We start from the raw sequence: 25,019 nt of genomic DNA on the forward strand, positions 1-25,019 counted from the left end.
GCACTCAGTTTTATTACGCAGTTTGCAAAGTGCGGAGCTCCCTCCGTTACAGCATAGAGCATATGCATTCAAAGTGGTAACAAGAGAGATCTGACTCGTTATCTTTTAGTGGTGTCTTAAGTACTGTCTTCGCTGGATCCTCCCCCTGCCCACTTCCTGGATCTCATCACAGTCTGTTATCTACCATACTTGCGCTACCTTCTACTTGTCACCTGTTTTCATCGTCTCTGAGACGAGTGCCCGTAAACCTCTCATCCCCGATGTATATATGTATTAGGTCATAGGATGATTATTATCGCGTGTCCTACAATCCACTATAAGCTTTTGGCCCTTTACATTGGGTATCCCCACAATTCTTGACCTGACATTTCCAAGTGAAAATGTGTTTAGGAACATACATCGCTAAGGCACAACGTCAACTGACATGGTAAGGGCCTGAAGGGCCCAGTATGCTCCGTCAGAGCTGCTCGCCGGTGGTCGGCTAGTTTTCGGAGACCCGCTTTCCCCCACGCTTTTCCGGAGTGAAGGCAAAGAAGGCAAAAGGGTCTGGTGGTGGACCGCTTCTGTTTCACCGGCATATGCCGATTTGCTGGTGGCATGCCTCCTGTTCTCCATCGGCATAAGCCGTTTCCTAAAAGCAGATGCCGCTTAAAGCTGGCATTCCCGTGGCTCAACGGTAACCGGCATCAGACAGCCACACCTGATGAATATGCAAATAAATCCGCCATAAATCTTATTTAGAATTTTATTGTGACCTTTACTGACAGTGTGACATGATGCCAGAGAGGCGGTTTTTCTGTGTCCAGCCATTTCTGTAACTTTCTGAAACAATAATCCGACATTCACATCCACTTCATGTGCAGCGGCGGGAAAAGTGATGGTCATGTTGCGCAGCTATTTGTCCCTTTTCGTGTGAAAGACCAAGGGCAACACCGTGAACGTCCGCCGGGAGAGACTGTCTTAATACGTGCACTGTTATGTAGTAGTTACAAACACTTCTGGTTGCCAACGTGTCGCACCAACCACCTCTTTCGTAGTTTAACCCAGCCTTTATGGCGGTTTCCTCTTCATTACCTAATCTTGGGGGGGGGGCTCTCTTTTTAAAAGAGTCCTTGTGTCAAAATCTAGTTACCGTCGTCATTTCGGTTTTCAGTTTTCAAACGCAGTTTCAGATTGCAAAAAGATTGCAAAAAGTGGGGCGGACAGGGGGTCTTACAGGGGTCCAGCGGCAAAATTTTGCCCCGGGGTGGTTGCATCAAGCCGTGTACTTTCCATTTTATGCTACTTCATACGTGTGCTGCACTACATTTCAAAGGTAAATATCGTTTTGGGGTTTTTTTTTTAAATTACGTGACATTTATCTGACAGCTGTGGTATTACATTCCAAATTAATATTTTACAGTGCACACAAACCGGCTTGTAAATCAAAATCAGCTCATGAAATAGTCGTGGTGGAAGACGCATTCAGCTGCTTCGCAGAAGCATTATCAGCAACATGTACTTCAAGTGAGACTATGTAACTTTTGAGGGAAGACATACCAATCAATGTACGTTCCACTTACATCCCACCGCTGTAAAATGTAATTGTATACATCGGATTAAGCCCCCCGAACAGAATATAAAGAAGTCGAAATGAGCTTCACCTCAACCAGCTGCAACATGAAAATGCCGCTTACATGTTAATGCATCAGTTATAGTGAGAATGAATTTTATAATATATAATAACATCACAGCTGTCCTGTTGGTCTGAGGTCCTGTCCTGTTGTTTTTATCCGGATTCTGTTCGAGCAACTCGTTTGAAAATACGTATACACAGTACAACTGTTGCACTGCTTATTCGTATGCAACATTTTTATCTGTACCATCCCTCTCAAATAAACAAATAAACTGAAAAAACAAAACAAAACAAAGCAACCGCATTTTAACCTCTGCGCGGTGTTTTTGGCCACAGTAAATTCATTTTCTTTGAAAACTGTCAGATAAATGTAGTGGAGCGAAAGGCAGTACAGCTTGTCCCACTGAAATGTGGTGGCGAAGAAGTAAAAGTTGCATAAAAAGTTAACAATCAAGCAAAGAACAAGTATAAGCTGAACAACAGTGTAGAATAAGATGATTTTAACAACCTTAAAGCTGCTCATGATGAAATGAGAGAGCAGTTAAGAACTTTGGGGTGAGGTTGCTTCATTGGCATTAAACTGTCTCAGACGTAACGTGTCATTCTAAACGCATTAAAGGAATTGTGCTGATGTGATTCAGAGAAAATAAACAAGAGCTTACGATTTAATTCCCCTGAAATTAAACATTATGGGGACATAAATCTGGCGAAGCAAAAAACCCTGTGTAATCAAATGTTAATTTAATGCAGTTTGGTGGCAAACCCAAGGGAGAAGCCGAAAGTCGAATGAGAAAAATCACTAAATAACATGAGAAAAGAATCAATAAATAACCTTTAAACAGTCACATTATCCAAACGCTACACCCATATGCTGAAAAAGGCACTTACCTCTTTAACAGTGAAGCATAAAAAGGAACTAAGATCATATTTTCAGCCTCTCACATTTAGCCCCTGTGATCACTGGGTGACGTACGATGGGAATGTGACAGCCGATGCTGCCAGCTGCCCGAAGCACGCGTGAAGTCACCGTCTCCATGAGGCATCTTGACGCCGGACGCCTCTGAGAGGAGGGAAAACCCCGCGCAAGGCCGCAGTCCCTCGACCCGACCCTCGCTTTGAGATCCCCTCGGTGGAATGAACCAACAGTAGGACCTACCATCCACTCAGGTGCTACACCTAATTACCTTATTTGAGTATTTCCATCATTTGCTGCTTTATACCTATACTCCACTACATTTAAGGAGGGTGTTTGAACAGCTGCAGTTATTGATTACTTTGCAGTAAGGAACACACACAAACACACACACACACACACTCTGGTGGTGGACGGTGAAAATGTACTTTTGGTGTTGTATATGGACGCCAGAATGTAATGTTATGAACTGAGGTCTCACGGATTATGAGCCAGTGGCGGTGTTCAATGAACAGGCGGTCCGAGAGCCAGGTGGTAGAGGTCAGACCACAGGGAAACGCTGGAAGTCCTCGCTAATTTAAAAGGTCGACCGGGACGGAACGCCAGCAACGGGGGGCACGAAACCTCAATCTAGACCAAGGCCACGCGACTGAAGTTCCCGTGGTGTCAGCTAACGGAGGCCTCATAACACGCTCCCCGGGCAGAGGCGGCACACGCCGGGGGAGGTAACGCAGTTGCCCCGTGGATCCGGCGGCCCGCGGCCGCTCCGCGGGGGACGCTTTGCAGAGGCGATACTGCCACGCCGCGGCCGAAGCCTGACATGGCAAACGGACAGACAAAGGCCAGGAACCCGATGACCACATTTTACCGATGTCAGTCCACGGTTTGTTTCTGAGTTTTGTTTTGGTTTTCGGTCACTGTCATTGGATTCCGACGTTCTCTCAATCCTCCGAGCCACGTCCCGATTCTAAGGGACTTTTTGGGCGAGCTGCTGGTGTGTGCGCGGAAAAAAGGGGGAAGCGGAGGCGCTGCACACAGGTGCAAAGCATTAGAACAAACTGTGGATGGCGGTGACGCAGCTGGAGAAATATTTTGGAAAGCGAAGAATAAGCATTAAATCTTTGGAAAAGCCTTTTCCTTTGTCTTCTGAGGCTTAACCGGCAGCGGTTCTCAGTCCCAGCTTCATTCAAGTCCATTTCCCTCAAGTGAAACTCTGTATTTATTTATTCATTTTTTTGTATGCTAACTGCAAAAAAACAGTATGATATGCAAACCGGTAAATCTCCTAGGTATAGAATTAGGTGACTTCCCATAGATGGACTTCCTGTGTCTAATTGACAGGTGTCACTCACCATCGAAATCCCGCAGGTAAAGACAGACTCGTCTTTAAACAAACCACTAACCTGGGTTTTCTAAGCTCGAAGTGTAATTTAAGATCCGCCAACATTCATAAGTTTAAGTCTGGTTAGTCTCAGAGTTTTGATCAGAAGTCTAAAGGCTGCGTCTTTTCTAAGGCCCAAAGGAATAGCTGTGTACCCTGGGAAACAAACCTGTCCGCCGTCTCCCCGAGAGTTGGACGTTCAGACGGGTATGTCTTTCATGCGCGGATGGATTACTGAGCAGGTACTACCACTGCCACCGAGAGAAGCGGCGTGTCCCCAAAGAGACGCAAAATGTCCTCAAAGAGACGCAAAGGGTCCCCAAAGAGACACAAAACGCAAAGTGTCCCCAAAGAGACGCAAAATGTCCTCAAAGAGAAGCAACGTGTCCCCAAGCAGATGCAAAATGTCCACAAAGAGACGCAAAGTGTCCACAAAGAGAAGCAACGTGTCCCCAAAGAGACGCAAAATGTCCACAAAGAGACGCAGTGTCCACAGTATGGAGCATTCGGACAGGAGCGTGGTATCGACAAACCCTCGGCAGGAAAGCGAACGAGAGCAGTGTTTTCCCCAAATCTCGAACTATTGACCTTAGAAAACGACAGAGCAACGTCTGCCTCTCAGCGGTTTCCATCCTTTTGCCCAGGGTTTTGATGTATCTGCCTCCAAATCGAAACAACTGGGAATGGATAAATTTCCATTCTCGGTGCTGACGGCATTGAAAAAGATACGCTTAAAAATATTGATTAATTGATAAAGGAACCATTTATAAAGCCTTTAGTAAACTGCAATTAATGGCTTCATCGGCGGTTATTAAATCATTTCCTAATGGTTTACAGATCAGTTTTAAGCCGTTTCTAAGAACACGTTTCCAGGAAAAAGCCTCCTCCAACGTGACACTTTGCTCGTCTTTCATCCGTCAGTGAGGCCTCTCCAACGTCTGGAAAATGACCAAAATCCATTTTTATAAACTGCTAACTGCAGATTTATTGTGGAATAACCATTTATCCACTTATGCGTGAAGTCTTGACTTTTCACAAATGCAGAGAGAGCAGTACAGTAAATGCCAGGTGTCGCTGTTAAGACATTTTGAAGTGAAGAAGTTCTAGATCTGTTGATCAAAGAAAAGGCTCTCTCGTATCAGTGTGCCCCGTTTAAAGAAATGCTGATTTATAATGAAGCATTAGCAAATGTTAGTCGGTCACCTGCAGTTATAAAGTGTTGAAAAACCATGGGCCCTACAATCCATCAAGTCTGCAGTTGTAAATGGTAACAAACGTTTTTTTTTTAGAAGGATTTTGGTCCAGATTTCCAGAGGGTAGGGGGTCGAACGGTCCGCCGGAGAGGCCTCTCTAGGGAATGACAGAGCAAAAAGTCGAGCAAAGTGTCGTGTCGGAGGAGGATTTTCCAAAGTGGTACCAATACATTTAACAGCAACATCTATTTCTAGCCAAAATGTTCCCGTTTCTCTGGGTAATCCAAAAGAACACTTCTACAATAAAAGGTAGCTCCAATGAGATCCCCGAATAAATTAAACCAAAACTGTCTGCGTGACTGAATACCAGTAGACATCTCTAATGTGGACAAACTGACCCCCTTAAAGCAAAACCACTCTGTCTGAGTCGGAAAGAAACAGTGGAGCAACTTTTACTTAAAACATTTATTTGATCCAATTCTTTGGAATGTTATAGTCAATGATCAGAGTCTGAGACAACAGAGATGGATGAGTCTGGGCGCTGACCAGAAAGTCAAAGTACAAACAATACTTAAGGCCTCACTGCTTTTCCACTTTTTTACTTTCTTACTTCCTTTCTTGTTTTTTTTTTTTTTTTTTTTTTGTCTTGTTTTCTGGATCTGAGACAGCAAAATTACAGAAGCAGTATTGAAAATAAAACATTTTTTCTTCTTGTCATACAAGGCGGGGGGGGAAAAAATAAAACAAAACAATGACACGTACATCAGCGACAGTACAAAAAGACAAGGTGATATTATAGCAAGTAAATAAAATTGTTACGCTTCAAAGAGACGATATAAGCTTTTTCCAGAATGAAAAACATCTCTGTAAATTGTACATTTCAGAATTATAACACTGAAACCGTGTTAAAAAGAAGCAACAATAACACTGTCCTCTCCTACCTTCTTACTCTCTTTTTCATAAATCAACATCATAAACACATAGATTTGTTTTTAAATATATCAGTGCAACATTTGTTTTCACATCTAGTGCTGCAGAATCCTTTCTTGTTTAAAAGGGAAGGCGCTTTATTAATATCTGGCTGAATCGCTGGAAACGCACACGCGGTCAGACTGAGAGTGCATTTTGATCACCCCCTCAGTCTGGTGAACATATGCAGTTCGTATTTTACTGAGAAAACAACAAAAAAAAATGGAACCAGTGCGGTTTCCAGAGCGAATCACGAAAGCCTCGACAGTCGGAGCCCCCTTCATCTGATTGGAAACGTTCATCCAGTCGTAACTGAAGCCAGACGAGGGATCCGTTCTAAAATGACCCGACTGAGGAAGTCGATTTCCCTTACAGCAAAACGGAAAAAACGTACAAACGTCTCTAGCGTCTCATTCTAAAGGCGAGGAATTGAGAGTTGATTCTGAATTGACCACTGGCGAATAGTCTCACTTCACATTCTGAGCTGACATGATGCCACAAACTGCTACATTAAAAAAAAAAAAAGAAAGGGGGCAGCTTTATGTTCCGCGGTGCGGTGCACCGGGAGAGGAGCACTGTTCTCCCAGTCGCCAGTAGAAAATATGCCGGTCCATCATGACTGCGCGTTGGCCTTTCAATCTCTTTCGAGTTAAATCTGTAACCTAAACGTCCACAGAGCGAACATACAACATCTTCTGGCAGCTGCCGGGGGGGGGCTTCACTGAGGCCAGTGAGTCGGTGAAACGAGGGACTGGTGAATCTTCCGTCTTTCAAGACTCAGTCCTCCCACCTATACAGTGCCATACACAAGCAACCAGTATCACAACACATTTAGCTACAAAAGCTGAAACACAACAAAGCACAATTATTAGCAGGAGGCTCATCGTTTTCAGTTTTTAAACAATGTTCACTGAAAAATACCCACATTTTTATTAGTATTATTATTGTTTTTTTTTTTTTAAAAAGGGGAGCCAGTCAGTTTATCCGGGTTGTCATCCAGGACTTTGTGCCCTCAAACTACCGCTGTAAGAGGACACTGATCATGGTAGTTCACAGTGAATAAGACCGTTTTGCCATGCTGACAGTTAGGTGAGTGAAATGGGGATTAAAGTCAAATGAGGTGCCGATTGTGAAGCAGAATCCCAAAGAAAAAAAAAGAAGAAACAACCAAAAAAAAACAAAAAAAAAACAAACCCCACATGACATTTTTTAATCAAATTTTCACCTGTTGTAAACAGGCAAAAGAAACAACATATGTTTTTTTTAGATTAAAAAAAAGGCATCTCTGTTGGGTCTCTGCTCTGTTCTGATTGGCTAGTGAACTGGTCTTGGTTATACAAACGTGACTTAATTCTGTTTGTTATTTCCAGGCCAGTGTAGCCGAGGGGCAGAAAAGGGCGTGCGAGGCATGAATTGCGTTAAAGTGTGATCGGAGTCGCTCCTGTACGTCTCCTCCTCGCCAGGCGACTCACTGGAATCACCTGCTGGGGTTCATACACTTGGTTTTGCCCTAGTTGCAGACCACTCACGAACGTCTCCTCCGATAGTCAACGCCCCCCTCAGCGAAAGATGCTGACGGGCCCGAGGGGAGACACTTGAAGTCTTCGCGGCGCCTCCCGGGACTGCCGGGCACACCTCAGGTCGAGGGTTTAACGGTCACTTTGTGTGCCAGCGGGGAACGCCGATGATCCACCCCCGGCGTGCTGCCAAGCATCTTAGCACTGCCGAGGTCGTCCGTTTTACCCTGTACACAAAACATCGCTTCCCATGAGGCATTTCTCAATAATCCCAGAGCCATTTTCTCCATTGGAAAAAAAATCTCCTGTTCCCAGAACACAACAACAAAATTCACAAAATGGCAACTCGGCGGCGTTTGTAAAAGAAACACGGAAACAACAGGTTTGAGTCTCTGTCTGTTAAAATTCATACTTTTTTTGTGTGGATATATATATATAATTTCGGAGGTTGGGTGGAGTTTGATTCCAACATAGAAAGGATACTGCGGCACTGGTGTCTTTTTCTATAAAAAAAAAGGGCGCTCAAATATATTAAAACCTATGTACAATATGTTGGATGTGTCATGTGCCATGAAAACGAGGGATTCAGGGCCCCTACACATTTCCCATTTCGAAAACCTAAATGTGAACTTGGGTTTCAGCGTTTTAGCCCGTGTCGGCACGACCGCCATCGAGGCGGGGAGACGTACAGATCCTCACCGACACGTGTGTTCGCTGACAGCGCACGACAACGCTAAAAATTTGAGGTTGTATAATCCCAATCTGGACAAAGTACAAAAATTCATTTCCGCAGTGTTTGTGTGGGAACCCTGGGCCGAATGCCAGCCGATGAGAAAACAAGGCAACGGAAAAACTGGAGGAAAGAAAAGGCACTGTTGGAACTAGACACAGGCCACTGGGCCCGGATGGTACCCGCCACACACACACACACACACACACATGCCAGACAGTTAGACTGACACATACACACCGTAAATGCAGATGTATATGAATGTGACACATGTACACCACACACACACACACACACTCACGTTGGTCTTTCTATGGTTGTGAGGACACTCAGTGACATGATGCTTTCCTTAGCCCTTTACCCTGACCCCAACCCTGACCCTGACCAACACCTGATTCCAACCTGAACCCCAAAACCAAGTCTTTACCCTCAAACAGCCCTTTGAAGTTGTGAGGACCGGCCAAAATGTCCCCACAACGATGGTTTCAAACCAAAATGTGTCCACATAACCATAGAAAGGCATGCACGCACACACACACACACACACACACAAAGACACACACGTACAGGGACATATGGCCAGCTATAGAGCCAGATGTCACAATAGCAGTTTTCACATACTCTGCTCTTTTCTGTGAAGCTATGACATCTGGAAAAAGACAAGGAAACAAGAAAAAACAAAACAACAAACCAAAAAAATCAAATCTTATCTTTTCATAAAAGTACACAAACGATACTTTGATCTGAATTGGTCTCAACACCAGCATGTGATTACATAAAATCAACAAAGCACGCCAAAAAAAACCAAAAATAAAAACCCAAATAGAATCCTTAGTTTTCTTTTTTTCCTTTTTTTTCTTTTTTTGCTGTACAGATTCTTTATACACAGTGCCCCCTACAGGTCAGTCCCTTCTACCGCTGCTCCTGAGAAAAAAAATTACATCGGCTCACTTTCAGCCCACCCTGCCATCCCATTGGTGGCCTCAGCCCCCCGCGTTCCTCTCGCTCCACTGGCTGCATCGTGTGTCCAAGCGGAGCAATCTCAGCTCCGCCTCTCATTTCCCCTCACGCCTCTGAATAGTTAGTCTGTCCGTTCATCTTGTCCTTCTTTAGCTTCACGCCGTCCACCAGCTCAAAGTTATAGTTTTCCAGGGCGGATAAGTTCCTGTCCGTCATGCTGCCCTGCGAGCAGGCGCAGTACAGGACGACGCCGCAGATGGCGCCCAGGAAGACGCCCAGCGCGGACATGGTGATGATGGTGATGAGGATGGGGTCCAGGGTCTTCAGCATGTTGCCCGGGCCCCCGAGCTCGTCGGTCTCCTGCGGGAGGGAGTCCATCGCTGCAGGGGGGAAGAGAAATACGGTCACAAGTTACGTTCCGTTCAGATAAAAAAAGGCATTTCGTCACAGGCTTAAAGGACCACGCTGGTGGTTTTGCATGTTCTGGACCACAAACTACAAATGGCAGATTCAGCTTCCCTCTTCGTCAACATCCATGTTTTATCTCCCGGTTTTGCTTTTATCCCAATATTATCACTTGTGAATGTTTTCCGGCGGCTGACCCTGAAATCTCGAATGCCAGATTTTCTGCGAACGCACCACCAGAGACCTGGTTCCAACACAGACCCTCCTCACCACCGCTTTGGCATGGAAAATGATATTCACGGAAAAATATAAAATTCAAGGTTGAACTGTAATGGGCAACGGTGGAAAGTAACTAAGTACATTTATTCAAGTACAGAACTTAAGTACAGTTTCGAGGTACTTGTGATTTACCTGAGTATTTGACTTTTCTGCTACTTTATACTTCTAATCCACTACAATCCAGAGGCAAATATTGTACTTTTACTAACTTCAGTTGCTTTGCAGAAAATATAAGAATGAAATGGAATCAAAAAATAAATGATGGTCTGTTGTTACATATTAAAATAAGACTTTATTGATCCCCAGGAGTAAATTCACGAGCTACCAGGCCGTCTATAACGTAGTTAAACTTAGCCCCACCTTAACCAGCTGCAACATTAAAGTGATGTACACACTAATGCATCTATAGTTACAGTTCACTAATTTAAGTTATATTCTGCTGAGATGGGCCATTCTGCATAAGCAGTACTTTTACTTTTGGTGCTTTAAGTATATTTTGATGCAGATAATTTTAGTAAGTAAGATATTAAGTGAAATGTTGAAAGCAGGACTTTTGGTTGTAACAGAGTATTTCTACACTGCGGTCTTGCTATTTTTACCGAAGTAAAAGAGCCGACTGGTAGCGGACCGACCATCTCAACAAAGTGTCAAGTGTGTGCGAGCTGAGGTCGGTAACGAATGGGGAAATCCGTGGAAGCAACCGGCTGCTTGGAAGGCGGGAAATCAGTGCAACAGTTTCAAAAGTGTAAGAAAACGACACCGTGGACACCGGAGAAATCGCAAAACGTCATCTAATATCTATACGGCTACTGATGTGATCCTCTGAGAATGTGGTGCATCACAGAGACTGTGCTAAGACACACCGTGTAAACATTTTTACTTTTTTGGGGGAGAAGACTTGATAAGATTTTTCACATCTGCAACGAACAGTCGCGCTTCCGACTGAGCGGAAGCCTCATTCGTTAACCATGCTTTTTAAATCGAGGTTATTTCCTCGGCTTCACCGTCTAGAGGCGGAGGAGAGACATCTGAACGCTCGTTGCTGAGAGTCCGCGGAGGCGTGTCCGCTCGAAATAAGAGCGTATGCTGCCAAAACGAAAATATCGACACTATAATGACAACGTTGGAGGAAGAGATGTACTTACGCAGGATGAAGATCTCAGTCGGCGGAGACGTGGGAGCCTCCGGATCTGGAGGAAAGAAAAGCAGCCTCTATTAGTTTAAAGTCGCCGATGTTATACAGGACAAATACCCTGAAGTGGATTACATTGGAGAAATCAAACAAAACAAAGAACAGCAACTGAATGAACAGTGAAGCCAAAAAGACTAATTTCAGAATTCACCTCCGGTTCTACCTTTTTTTCCCTCCTTGCCTGCACATTACTAGACTGAGTATGTTGTAAATGGTGTAAAAGTATAATTTTCGGAGTCGGTGAGATCTAACACCGTTATACACACCCTTGCAGTCCTCTGCATTGAGCCCGTCCATGATCTGGATGTTGTCCACAGCTATGTGACCTGTACTGCGTCCGTCTGCAACACCTTCCACCACCACCTGCGGAAAAACACACCGTCAGTCATCTGCCCAGTTCCTGCCAACAAAAGGGCAGAACTGACAAAATGACGTCGTCTTTGCTTGTTTCTTTGTGAGATTGTGGTTGAGCTGCTCACAACTTCTGACAGAGGATACATGTGAACTGTGACAATCAAGGGATCACAAACCTAGAAGGTTGGAAAGTGCTGTTTTTACATGATTAATCTGCGTAGTTGAAATGATCCAGTTAAAGCTCTTTGTTATAGCGGGGAAGGAAAACTAAACGAGGTGAAGCTAAACTTGCATCAGACATGGACCGATAAGAAAAAAAAAGCTGAGGATTTGAAATTTTTCTGTCCATCTATCCATCCCACCCGTTCTCTGCACCAGCTAATCCTGTTCAGGGTCAAGGAGACTGGAGCTAATCCCAGTCTGCATTTTGCAGGAGGCGAAAAACACCCGCCCCAAAAAGGGCCACAAGTCTCGTTCCAGTGTTTTGACACACCCAGGACTCCGTATTTACCTGATATGAGACACTCGAGTGTGGCAGTAAAACCCGTCCCTCCCTCCAGCGGTCGTCCTGATGGCCGCTGACCATCCACAGGATCTGCCCCGCCTCTGCCTCCTTCCTCTGCTTGATGTGGAGCGACCCTGCGTGTTCACCCAGCATCTGATACCAGAAGGACATGCACAGGTCGGCGTCCTGCGCCGTGATGGGCAGGCTGGCCAGCCTCGCCACCCTTTCCTCTTCGTCCTCCTCCTGGCCCGTCTTGCTGGGGGCCTCTGTGTCGGTCAGCTGCATGTAGATGAAGTCCCCCGGCGTGCCTGCAGGGGGCAGCATAAGACAAGTTAAGAACTGACGGCGCGTTGCGTTAAAGGGCTCTGCTGTTGCGAGGGGTTTCACTGCCTTCTCAGCAGAGAAAGACCTGTGCGATTGTTAAGTGTTTCACCTCTGCGGCTCCCAAAAGCATCAAGTTCAAGGACTCGACGAGGTTTTTTGGACAACAAAGGACTCAGCAGGAGCACGCTTCAGGAAAAGATTCTCGCCCGGGCATTACAAAGGGCTCATTTTTTACTTGTGATCTGGTTAAGTCAAGAAATCAAGGTGAAACCGTTCATTTCGGAGCCGCCGCTGTCTCTACATTAAAAAAAAAAAAAAAAAAATCCATCACTGGAGGTTTGAATGGTGAGAAGGGCAGAGAGCTGAGGCATGTTGATACATTTGAGTGGGGCTGAATTTTTCAGGGCCATCCATTCATTTTGAAAATGTTTCAAGCCTCAGAGCATCTGCATGTTCTGCTCTGTTCTGCTCTGTGCTGCATATTTGCTCAAAGATATGAACAGAGTTTCTTGGCAATTCTTAGCAATGCGGCTGATGTTTTGGGGTGTTTCAGAATCGCGATGCTTTAGTTGACGTTTTGTATGATTTTGGACAGCTCTATTGTTCTTCTCAGGGGTTGTTTTTAAGGTGCCATTTAGGTCGTTTCCTCAATGAAATACTATGTAGGATTGTATTAGACATTTTATTCATGATTTTGCACCTGTAATTCTGTGTATTCTGTGATTTTGTGGCATAATCTTGTGTTGTATCTCTTATGGTGTTCGTCTGTAACTCATTATTACTGCTGCTTAACGTGACCAGGTTACTCTTCAAAAAGAGGTTTTTAATCTCAATGAGGATTTCCTAAGGAAAAAAAAAAAATCAGGCTATCGTTGTCCTTCCTCATTCGCGCCGAGACAAAGTCGTGTACCGAGTTAACTCTTGTTCCTTGGTCCTTGCAAACTTCCTATAATAACAACATTTTTGCAAGGAAGTGACATGTGATCATTGCCCAAGGATGATCTTGTTGTAAAACATGCTCATGTCAAAAGCATAAGCAAAACGAACAAAGACACAAGCAAACGAACTGGGCCAATTTGCCTATACTTGAGCTGGTGACTATCCCAGGCAGAGTAAATGTCACATTTCTTTGGAGCTTTTCCTCAGTGTGGTCCTCTTTATGGAAATTTTATGCCTTTCGATTTGAACTTTCAAGATGTGCACAACCAGCTGAGTGGCCCCAGGCTCTACATCAGCACGATGCCACAAACAGTTTCTGGGCTTGTTATCTTTGTGATGGTTCTCCGCCTTCACAAGCTCGTTGTCCTTCAGAGCAGGAATAAGGTTCTGTGTCTAATGGGAACTTCTTTTTCCATCACATGTACCTTTTCCTCGTCCCTTTAAACGGAGAATTGGGCGCTGTTGTGACTTCCCGGCAGCACTGAGAGTACGGACTGTTATTTAAAGCCTAGTTAAAAATATTCCAGCTTCTGGCAGAAGAGGGTTAGACAGGCTTTTCGACAGCTGCATAGAGTGCTCTCCCCGAGCATCTGTCGAGTGGTGCACCCCTTGAACACAAGGGTGAACGCACACACATCTCGTACCTGTGTGGTCCTGGCTTGGTCCCCTGTGGACGTCGGGAGCCCCGTCGGTCTGGATGAGCCAATCGGCCCCTGTGCCGGTCTCTCTGGTCCAGCCACAGAAGGACGAGAATTCAAAGTTACAGGCGAACCACACGTATGCTGCGGCAAAGAGAAAACAAGAGCTGTTAGACGCTGGAACCTATAGACTTCTACTGATAAACTGCCTGGAATGTTTGATCCAATATTACATTTGTTGTGTATCTTCTGTCGATTGACCGATCGATTGATTCAGCACTGGACTTGCCGTGTTTTTTTGTTTTTTTTTATGTACCCGTCGGCTCCTCTGTGATCGTCTGTGACCACCACCTTCGTCCCCTCTCCCATTAAAAAAAACAAAACATCCATAATCTATGAATATGCAAATATTTTTAACTGCTGAACACTAGATGTCTCCTACGTCACTGAAAGTCCATTCCTCATTTGTATGTGCGATGCAGGCTTCAGGTCTCCACATCCCGCTCGTGTAAGTTGCCTGTTGGACCCGGACTGGCTTCCATACTAGTTCCAAAACCCCGGATTTTAGGTGAGCGCGGAGAGACCTTCCACTTTTAGCAGATGCATGTGAACACAGCCCTCTGGTCAAACTCTGAACATGCTCATTCTGCACAGTGAAGGTCAAAACATCCAGGACAGGTAACAATGTGCAAAAGCTCATTTGTAAGTGGAGGGGGGACCTTAACTAATGTGATAACCCTACACTCTAGCTGTCACAGTAACAAGCCCCCATCTGCTCCTTTAAAGCCATCCGGAGAGCCAAATCGAGTGTTCCCGGAGGTATCACCTGCTGGACAGTTCTTAAAAAAGCCGCTATGTGGCAAACATGGCAGAGCATAATCTGTTTATTAGGTTTTACAGCGACAAGGCGAGACTAGAAACCCTGAACCTGCGCTGTTCTCCTCCAAACCAATCCGCTTCAGTCGGGAGGGACAGCCCGAGGAAAGAACTGCAAGCCTTGTACCATCAATATTACAAAGCAGTGTCAATTGTATGCCTTGTGGAAAATGTATCGCACTAAACAAAAGGCTTGTGCAGATGGAACGGGTTGAGAAAAGACGTAGAGACGGTCGTAAGTGTATACGTCGTGCAGCGCCACAGGGCATTTTACTTCACGAGCCCCAGTGAAACACAGGAAGTGAGACGTCACCACTGACTGGAAACAGCGCCAACACATACATATGTTTGGGATCAGGACGTGGAGAGCGAGGGAGAGAGGGAGATGGATGGGGGGGACCTTCCACAGAGAAGGGTGTGGTGCCACCAGCATCAGATGTGGCCCCCCCCCCGGTTAAAAAAAAAAAAAAAAAGGGACTACATTTCCCTCCCTTCTTCTCCGCCTGTGCCGTCAGTCGACTGGCGGCAGCGGTTGGCCACAGCATGCAAATGAATGCGGAAATCTCTGAACGCTGGACGTGTTGTTTCGGAGAGGGCTAATAGGATGCAGAGATGACCGTGGAGCTGCACGGTAGCCCCCCCCCAACCCCAAGCTGCCTTCACGCGATGCTTTGGCTCGGCTAATTGATACCCGAGAGGCCTTTACTCTCTCTCTCTCTCCAGTTCTCACCATACCTCTGTCTCATTCCTCTCGTTCACCTTCACTCTCCCTTTCTCTTTTTGCCTCTGCCTCTTCATCCCTCTCCCCCCGCCTCTTCCTGTCTCGTCTCTATTCATTCCTCCTGCTGGCTCTTTCTCCATCTTCTTTCTCTGTTACTGCTACCGTTTCTCTACCTTTCTGCCTATTCATCCCTCTCCCTCTTGCTCTGGCAGTTTACTCCAAATGTATTGAATTTGCTGTATTCACAAGGGTTGATAAACTGTGTCACGGTGCTAAGATGCTCATGCAGAAGAACAAGCTCTCAGGTGACCGAAGCAAACCACCGCGTTCGGCTTTGATGGTTGCAGTGTGTGCAAACTTGCCAGCCTCAGGGTCTCTTAGTGCACCAGCTTCTACAATTGGTCCACAATGTCAGGTGTTTTTTTTCTTTTTTCTTTTTTTTAATGCATGGCTTTTGATTAGGAGTCTGAAAGAAAAAAATATTGACACAATGACAAATATCCTCAGATTTCAGCCTCTTAAATGAGAAGATTTGCTGCTTCTTTTTGCCATATATCATCGAAAATTGAATATTTTGGGGGATTTGGACTTGAAAATACGTAGAAGATGAAAATAACCGTTAGTCGACTCCCTAATAAGGAGATGAGTTTTTTGATCATGGGACGCTATAATGTGGTGGTTGCCAAACTAGGGGTTGAAGATGAATCTGAAAGGAAAGGAGTAAGAAAGTAAAATATATTGCTGCTGTAGAAATTATTTTTTATGTTTTGACTTTTCTCTTATTTCGGATACTTTTAACCTCTTTAGGACTCCACAAATCCTTCAAATGAAGCAGTTTGAGAGTCAGTCTTTGGCTGAACTGCTCCCAACTCCTGCACACAACCAAAGCCATAACCTGCGGATCAATAAATTCTTATTTTATGGCATCCGGAGAGGCATCGCAAGCCAAAGCGTTTAGAAAACGACTGCTGCAACTGGTGAGACTCACATGAGCACCGTAAAACAGTGCAGCCGCATTTTGCTGTTTATTTCAACTGGGTGGAAAGTAGGATGTGAGATTAACATAATGCTTTAGATAACCAGTTGTCTTTTAGCAGTTAGTCTTTTTTTTTTTTGGCAAGAACAAGAGATTTTTGTTACTACTTTTGTTCTTCTCTTCACATCTTACTTTTTCTCAGTCTCTTTCTCCTGCCCTCTTGTTGTTCGGTGGTTCTTTCTCTGTCTCAGCATGTCTTAATCGGTCTCTCTCTCTCTTTCCTGAATTATCTCCATCTGTCTTCCCCCTTTGCAAATCAATTCAGCTGGATTGACTGGCTCGACCGATGCAAAAACGTGAATGAAAAACTAAAAATATTCACGACACTGTAAATCTAACAATCCTTCCTTCGCCTCTCTCTGCAGTCCAGTTGAGAGTGGGCCGAGCGGTGTTGGGGGAAGAGTCCAATTTGTGTACTGGGGTGATGAAAAAGCCATTTACTCCCACGGAAGTCAGTTTCATTGATCTTCGTGATTGCGGTCAGTCCCGTCGGTGACACTGAATGATGGAACCACTGGCGGAATTAATGCACCGATCTGGCAACCCTGCACTGACACTTATAATTTGCACATCTGTCTGTAAAATGGGTCAGCTTGACTTTAAAGTCACTACACAGTGTAGAGAGCAGAGGAGAGGATGGAGGACAGGGTGGCGGAGAAAAAAGAAAATAGAAAAGATAAAGACGGAAGAAAATGACAAAGCGAGACAAAGGGTGAGCAGAGTAGATGAGGAGAAGAGACGGCCGTGGACATCCTCACCTGGCATGAGGTCCAGGATGGGGTCAGCCGCTGTGTTGCCTCCTGCTATAACCAGATGGGACAGTCAAAGTGAGGTCAAAGGTCAAAGAGGCCGGTCCCACCCCCACAGATGCCAACACACACTCTACACACCTCCGTTCATGAGAAATCAACAGCAAGCTTTCATGCTGTGTTGCACAGAATTTCAGAATATATCAAATATTTCAAAACATGAAGCAGATGCAGAAATGTCCCAGTCCCAGTTTTCAAAGTTGAGAATCCCGGGATAATGGATTCGATTACACGTGAAAGCAAAAGGGAGGATAAAAGAGAATTTTTAAACATGGACAGGGAACAGAGAAATCGCAGTCAAAAGTTAAACAGCGGGAGGGAAGATAAGGGAGAATTTTTCATGGTCTAAACCAGACGAGTTTCCAATTTGTAAAAATCGGGAAGATCCATAGTAGACGTGAAAGAGATGACTGGTACGGGATGAAAAGGAAGTGAGGCTTGAAAGAGAGAGTTTTATTTCATATCACTACTTGAAAAACACTCGACAAGCAGGCATACTTAAATTATTCAAATGCAAAAATTTGTTTTATTCCCTTTTTTCTACATCCATTTTTCTCATTTTGCATTTTGACCCTGCATTGTTTTGCCTGCGAAACACTTTGTAATTTAGTTTTGAAAAAAATAAAAAACAGAGGAGGGTGGGAACAAAGTAAAAGGAGTTTTGGTGGTTTACCTGTCGCTATGTCATAGTCATAGGGCGCCTCGGTCTCGCCGCCACAGTCCTGTTGTCCCTCCCCACAGTCTGTGGCCGGGGTTATGCCCGGTTTGGTGATCGGCGCTGTGGTGGTTGCGCCAAACGTGGTCATGGGAAGCGTAGAGGCGATGGGCGTGGTGGGAGGCGCTGTGGTCGTAATCTCTGAACAGGGAGACAGATAAGAGGCAGTGTGTGGGTGAGACGAGAAAGGCGGATTGCTGCCGAGAGGGCTAGGTGGAGATGCACGGAGCCTCGAGAATCGCTGGGGCAAGGAGCGGAATTTGGAATTCATTTGCCATTAACAACAGATTCTGCACACAAATACTCAGTCAACAACAAAAAAAAAACAATAAACATTAACAATGAAAGTGAAAAAAATGGGGATATTGAACTATATTAAAAGACCTAAAAGCTCAAAGTGTATATATACATCGTAGGCCCAGTGGTTTGCAGTGTCGGTGTGAAAGTGCGAGGCCATACACTGATGTGAGGTGCGTCATCACATTGGCTCAATTTACAGTCCAGATCTATTTTAGTCTGAACACCATCACGTCTGGGAGGTTTTATAGCGCAGAGGACGTAACTCACAGTCCCCTTTCCACCGGAGGATCTTTAGCCGCCTTTCAACTGGAGGAACGAGGGTCTAAATTTAGCTTCTTCCTCCAAAAAGAGTACTTTCTGATGGCCCAGGAACTACTGGGACGGAGTTCGTGCTAGCTGCCACTGACTGGTCAAACACAACAAAGACAAACAGGACCTAACTGTATTTTCTAACTATTGTTATCTCTTGTCTTGCATGCTTGGTGAGGGAAAAACTGTCAGTTCAAAAACCATTTGCTCTTTGATCTGTTATCAGTCTAATGAACCTGCTCTTTTTGGTTCATAAGTTGTAGAATGTGTTTCTGATTTATTTGACGAGGCTCCTTGAAAAGGAACTCAAAAGTAACAAGAAGCTGAGCAGATCATTGCTACTTTGGAGACAGTTTTTTTTAGACAAAGTGCGAAACAAAGCGTCTCAAACACACAGCTGTTGCCTTTTAATACCTTATCAGTCTAATTAACCTGAACCTTTTTACGGCTGAAGATGCTAAAGACGCTAAAGAAATGCACACAAGACTGCAAAAGGATCCTTTGATCCCAGGTTCCCGGGGGGTTTCAGGTCCAAACGGGCCTATATATAGCACTTACATGTCATATAAATCTTCAAATCAGGAAGTAATCCCGTAAAGACACTGAAAGGTTTGCTAAAAGGCAATAACTTGGGCTGAAGTTACTGACTGAAACATGTTCACCAGATTTGAAGGAAGCTGGGATAGGCCATCTAGGCAGCCCTTAAAATAAAGATGAGGTGGGGCCAGGCCTTCAGCAAAAGGTCAGATTACGTATCACCGCAGGAGACGTGGTTTAGCTACATTTAAAAAGGTATCTATGCGTATCTCTCCGCCTTGTTTATGCGACAGAGTTGTGACTGATTTGGGGAAAGAGATATTAGGTCGAACACCGGACTCTTCTCATCGATGACCTTGCAAAACTCAAGCCTCTGGATTTTTCTGAAGATGGAAGCGGTCGAGAGGCGGCACTCGTTTCCCATCAGGGACCAAAGTAATAGTGACAGAGAAAGCTCTTGTTAAATATCTCGTTAGATCCCAGCATTCAGTCGATGTCTGGTGTTTTTATGGAAATGAAGCACACCGAATTTGAATGAACATATGTAGGCATATGTAAAAATCACAGACGGTCCGCACGTAAATCAACTTTCAGTTGAATTACGTGTTCGCAGCACTTTGAGGTTTGCTCTCACGACGGAGTGGATTTAAGAAGGGGGGGCGCTGATTCGACTCAAAGCAGCGTCAGTAGTGACCAAAAAACGGATCTGCGGGCGCACTGTAAGCTCGTATGTTTCTCTCCTCCCGTATTTGTGCTCGCTCAAATTGCCCTCCTGACGTTTTTGTTAAAGTGGGAGTCGTGCAACTCGCAGGACTCGCTGTTCTTGGAGAAACACCTCTTAAGTGGCAGAACTTCTAGTGAAGCGATCTTAAATCCGGCACCTCATTTAAAATTTTTAGATATCGACTCAAGTACACGTTGATTATTTAATAGCATCTAATCAGCCTGTTTAGCTGTTAAGAGCACTTATGGTCAAAGCTTTATCATCATGTACATTAACGCTAAACCGCCTCAGTGAGCGTTGGGGTACGAAGAGGCTGTGATTTGGAAAACTGGTCCTGATTGCGGATGTGTATGTTTGTGTGTTTGGGCTCATGCACATGTGCCTACATGTGCATCTGTATGTATTTTCCAGTGTCCACATATGGTTTGCATGCATCTGAGTGTCTACATATGTCTGCGTTAAGCACCCTAAGCAGCGGGTCTCAGTCTGTGTCATGTCTCCTGTGACAGTGTGTGTGTTTGTGTGTGTGTGTGTGTGTGTGTGTTGTCGTCTTTGTTCTTTCCTTTTGAAGTGAAACTGTGTTCATCTGGGACAGACATAGACATGCTGCTTCAAATACCACACTCTTTTTTTTATTCTTTCCCCCTTTTCCTCCCTTTTTTCAGCACGCACACACACACACACACACACACACACACACACACACACACACACACACACACACACACACACACACAGTCACACTCTTAATCGTCTTACTCTTTAACTCAGTGTGAGAAATATGCTAAGATAATCATCTGGACCTGTGCGGTGTGTGTTGTACTTCCAGGGCCTATGGCAGCCGTGTAATCCGCACATCTTTATAACAATATTACACAATTAAATATCCTATACGCCCTGGAAAAATAACCAACATTTTAAACCAAGTTTAAAATTGTCAGAAACTCCTCTGGAATTCTCTCTCTTTGCTCTTTGTCTCTGCTGCCCTTATTCCATGCTCTATTTTTCTCCTTTCTCCTCGCTCTCTCTCTCTGTCTCTCGCTGTCACACACACACACACACACACACACACACACACACACACACACACACACACACACACACACACACACACACTCTGCCATCTCGCCTGCTCCGCCTGATTCTTATCACTCTCCCTACAGGGCAACCAGACACTCAGAACTCCAACCAGACATCCTCCCGCCTCCCTTCATCTGTTCCCCTGTCACCCACTGTGGGAGCTGGAGCCAAACCCTCCCATTCCTTTTCTCTGTCTGACCACTGCAGCAGCAGAGAGATAGTAGCCTGCCATGGCGTGCGTCAGCCTTTCATGTGCTCGCTCTCCCCGCGCCCTCTCTCCCCCATCACGCCAAACACTGCAGATAAGCAGCCTGAAGTGTAAGCATTTCAGCGTTTAATCACCGGGCGACTGATTGTGGCCGCGTCCACACGAATGCCAGTGCATCCGAAAAGGCCGTTTGCAGGTTGAACATTTTTCAGTTCACGCCAACGTTTTTCTCGCCGTCCCTTAAATATTGGCATCCACGCTGACATCTTGTGGCACAGGCTACAAGGCAGTTAAGGCAGAGTAGCCACGATGTTCCAAACTGGAAAGCGACTGTGATAAAACTGCTGCTTCTCTGGCGCGTCAGTGTGCTTGGATGCTGGGAAACGGAACAGTGGAAACATGACACGATCAGCCCACGATGGCGTGCTTTTTGACCTGATGGCGCCCTCCAACCTGAACGACCACGTAGGTTAGGTTTAGGGAAAGATCATGGTTCAGGTTAAAAATAGGTACTTAAGGTAAAGGTTAGAGGACCTGATAAACATGTGATTACGGTTAGAGAACGATCGTGGTCATGGTTAAAAGAAGCAACGTCCACTCTCAGTTGGAAACGGGAATCAAACGTGGGCCTCCCATGTCAAAGTCCGACGTTTTGTCGACCCATCCATCCACCCTGACCTCCTCCCCACGTGGACTTTGTTGCCCCATGACAACGTCACCTGACGTCCTCCTTTGCTCCCGTCATAATCACTGCGGCCACGAGTCACTTGAACGTAAACGCGTCATTTTGGGGCTTTTGCTGAAGAGGCCGATGCTTTTATCACACGGTAGCAAATTGAAATGAGCAAACGTGGATCACATGAGAATGACACGAGCTGATCTTAGCTGTATGTTTCCAAAAAGTCTGTTTCCCCCGTCCATGCAAGACCGGCGTTTTCTAATTTATCCACTTCACAACATACTGAAGGTTTTTTCAGAGGTGCGAAATGTAGTTGGGGGGTGAAAACCAGTGGCAGACAGACAGGCAATGGAAGTACTGGCAGTTTTCCCATTGGGCTGCTTCACAATTTTATACCAGTCGAATTTAAAATGGTAACTTCTCTCCTGCTTTCATTTCCTATTATCGGTGTGATGCGATGTTAATGGGGCTGTGTGGTCTTGACATGTGGCATTTAGATTGGACGAATGGGGTCTAAGTCGAATTTATACTTTCCGTACCCGCACAGCTGCAAGGATCTAATTGCCCTCATTGGCCCGTGTGCTCGGAGTGGTCGATCTGCATGTGGCCCCAGAGTTATGGCTGCGGACCGTGTGCGCCAAAAACGAATGTGAACAGGTCCACGTAAAGAGACATCCGACGTAGCGTAAACAGACCCTAATGCATGTCTGCTGCCCGCTGTCTATTTCCAACTCTATCTGGCCCTTAAGGCTCAACCCATGTGCAAGACATTTATTCTTAGATGAGTGTCGGCCGGATCCGTACCCCGAGTTGCTGCTTGACTTCCCAAAAAAAAGCTCACATGCCGCGGCCGGTAACCACCTTTTTTTTCCTGACCTGCAGTCTCATTCCGCCTGAGTTACCTCGACTATCTAAGGCGAAGCGTCACTTGCTATAATTCAGCTGGCGCTCCTGTGTGTTTGTGGTCATGGTTTTCGAAACCTGAGCCACCGTTCTCGACCAAGAACAAGTCGGCCGAAGCCAGAAACCACAGGAGAGCTCTGCCTTAATATCAGCCACGGTGTAATATCTTGATATTAAAATTTAATATGCTGAGACAAATTGCCTCGGGGATGGCGGTCAAGTTTTCCAGAGAAATCTGATCCAGTTTAAACTTGCTCTGCTTGTTATTGTGTGTACGTACAGTGTGTACAGTCGGCTTGTGTATTCACTTTAACTTGCTTTTTATATGATGTTAGATATCAGAAAATGTTGATGTAAATGCTGCAGACACGTACAATCATACATTTGGTGTCAGGCAATTAGATTGTTATTCTCTAATCAGAAGTTTGACAAGAATCCTACGTTCCTTCTTGAAAACCTGCCATAAAGATCAATATAAATGACTCTTTTCTACCGGTGTAGATAAGTGTTGGCTTCAAGTGCGAACCACGTTTTATTCTGAGGCAGTGCAGACGTCAAGTGGGACTAACCGTCCAGTTCGCAGCCCAGCAGCTCCAGCCGGAGGCCCAGGCCCTCGGTGGTGGACCTGTCCGGGTAGATCCTGACAAAGCGGGTGAGGAGTGGACCCATGGACCTCAGATCAGGGGTGTCGTGGTTCTGGTTCCCGATGAATATCTGAGGGAAAAGGCGGCAACAGAAATGTCAGGGAAAGAATGCACGGTATTTCACTCGAGCAAAACCAGAGTTCGCCAGATGCCAGACTTGGCCCATTAAAGAACTCGAGATGGGTTAGGATTTTTCTTACAAAGGGTTTAGCATTGAATTAACCATATTAGTTGGGGAATTTTAAAGAAGAGATGTAACGAGAGGCCCTAAAGTTGCAAAACACACCGTCCTTTGTGTCAATTTTCTGCAGCTCAGAGTTCCACACAAATGGATTTTACAGAGGTATCTGCAAAAGTCATCAAAGTACAGGGATCAGTGAATTTTCCATTGTGTGTAGGAACAACATGTGACACTAGTTTTACTAATTAAAAGAACGTGATACTAGAAAAAAGAATTCTTCTACCAGAGGAGAGATGTAATGTCATTTCAGTCTATATTTCATTCGAAAATAAGGATTTCTGAGGTCTGGAAATTAAAAAAAAAAAATGTGTTTAGGACCTGTAGAAAATCTGGTTTCCTTTTTCAGGTTAAATCTGACAGTGCCATGAATTAAATCATAAAGTAGTAAATCACAGTGTACAGCAGAGAGAAAAAAAAACAGACGTCTCTTTTCTTGCTATTTTTGTGTAAACTCTCTGAACGTAAGGCCCGTCCATTAGGGTTTCCTGACATGACTGAAACAGACAGCAACATGTACCGTTTGGATTTAAGTCTGCTTCTGATCAGGCATGGCTCACTGTGATAAGAAGCTGAAACTGAACGAAAGGAGGAAACAAAAGCAAAAGCCAGGAAATCAGAACCGGGGGCCATCCTTTCAGATTACAAACATGGAAGCAGCACAGATGAAAATGGTTACCGTCACTCTGGGGGCCAAGAGGCGGGACACCAAACACCAAACACACTCCTGGCTGTCTGAACCGCTAAAGTTCCCTCATGTCGGATTTATTAAAGGCTGCAATGTGACATTATGGACGGAGTTGTGATGTGACTGAATTTTGAGAGAATTTTGGTTTCAGCCACCAGGATCTGAGTCTGCATATGGGAATAACAAATACACTAAGATTGTCCCTCAGTGCGAACTCTCTGGCACTTGCCTTCGTCGTCTAACGGCAGGTGTGTCTCATCCCACGAAGGAATAAAAAGGAAGAAAAAAATAAAATGAAAAACATAATGTATTTTATTACAAGGGAAAGCAGTGCAGCTGCAGAGACAGTGCTCTCTCACAGGCCAACGCTTTATGTTAACACGATACAGACTAGAGTTGTTTTGTCGTCGCGTTATTTATTGGTGTGTGTGTGTGTGTGTGTGTGTACTGTACTGTCTTGGACATGATGTTAGTATTTTACGCTCTTCTGAAGATGATTACTATATGAGATTTTGTTTTTTTTTCCTTAAATTCTGTTTTGTTTTGTTTTTTAACATCTGGCCGGAGACAACAGACGAAACTTCGCCTTCCAAGCTAACGCTGGCTCAGTTACAGTTTGTAACTATTGTGTTACCCTA

General features: G+C 45.0%; 1 protein-coding gene across 2 annotated transcripts in view; it reads right to left on the reverse strand.

Moving 5' to 3' along the window:
• Positions 1-5,723: 5,723 nt before the first annotated feature.
• The window catches only part of LOC120798764 (neuropilin-1a-like), an 84,840-nt gene continuing 65,544 nt past the window's right edge, over positions 5,724-25,019 (reverse strand). For both annotated transcript variants that reach the window (XM_040143377.1, XM_040143378.1), the window contains 8 exons: positions 23,381-23,525; positions 18,030-18,212; positions 17,306-17,350; positions 13,921-14,058; positions 12,020-12,321; positions 11,421-11,517; positions 11,108-11,152; positions 5,724-9,658 (listed from right to left, as the gene is read on the reverse strand). In XM_040143377.1, coding sequence (XP_039999311.1) covers positions 9,384-9,658; positions 11,108-11,152; positions 11,421-11,517; positions 12,020-12,321; positions 13,921-14,058; positions 17,306-17,350; positions 18,030-18,212; positions 23,381-23,525 — 1,230 coding nt within the window. In that variant the 3' untranslated portion in view covers positions 5,724-9,383. The remainder of the gene's footprint in view (positions 9,659-11,107; positions 11,153-11,420; positions 11,518-12,019; positions 12,322-13,920; positions 14,059-17,305; positions 17,351-18,029; positions 18,213-23,380; positions 23,526-25,019) is intronic.

The sequence above is a fragment of the Xiphias gladius genome, chromosome 14 (assembly GCF_016859285.1).
Source record: "Xiphias gladius isolate SHS-SW01 ecotype Sanya breed wild chromosome 14, ASM1685928v1, whole genome shotgun sequence".
Classification (NCBI taxonomy): domain Eukaryota; kingdom Metazoa; phylum Chordata; class Actinopteri; order Istiophoriformes; family Xiphiidae; genus Xiphias; species Xiphias gladius.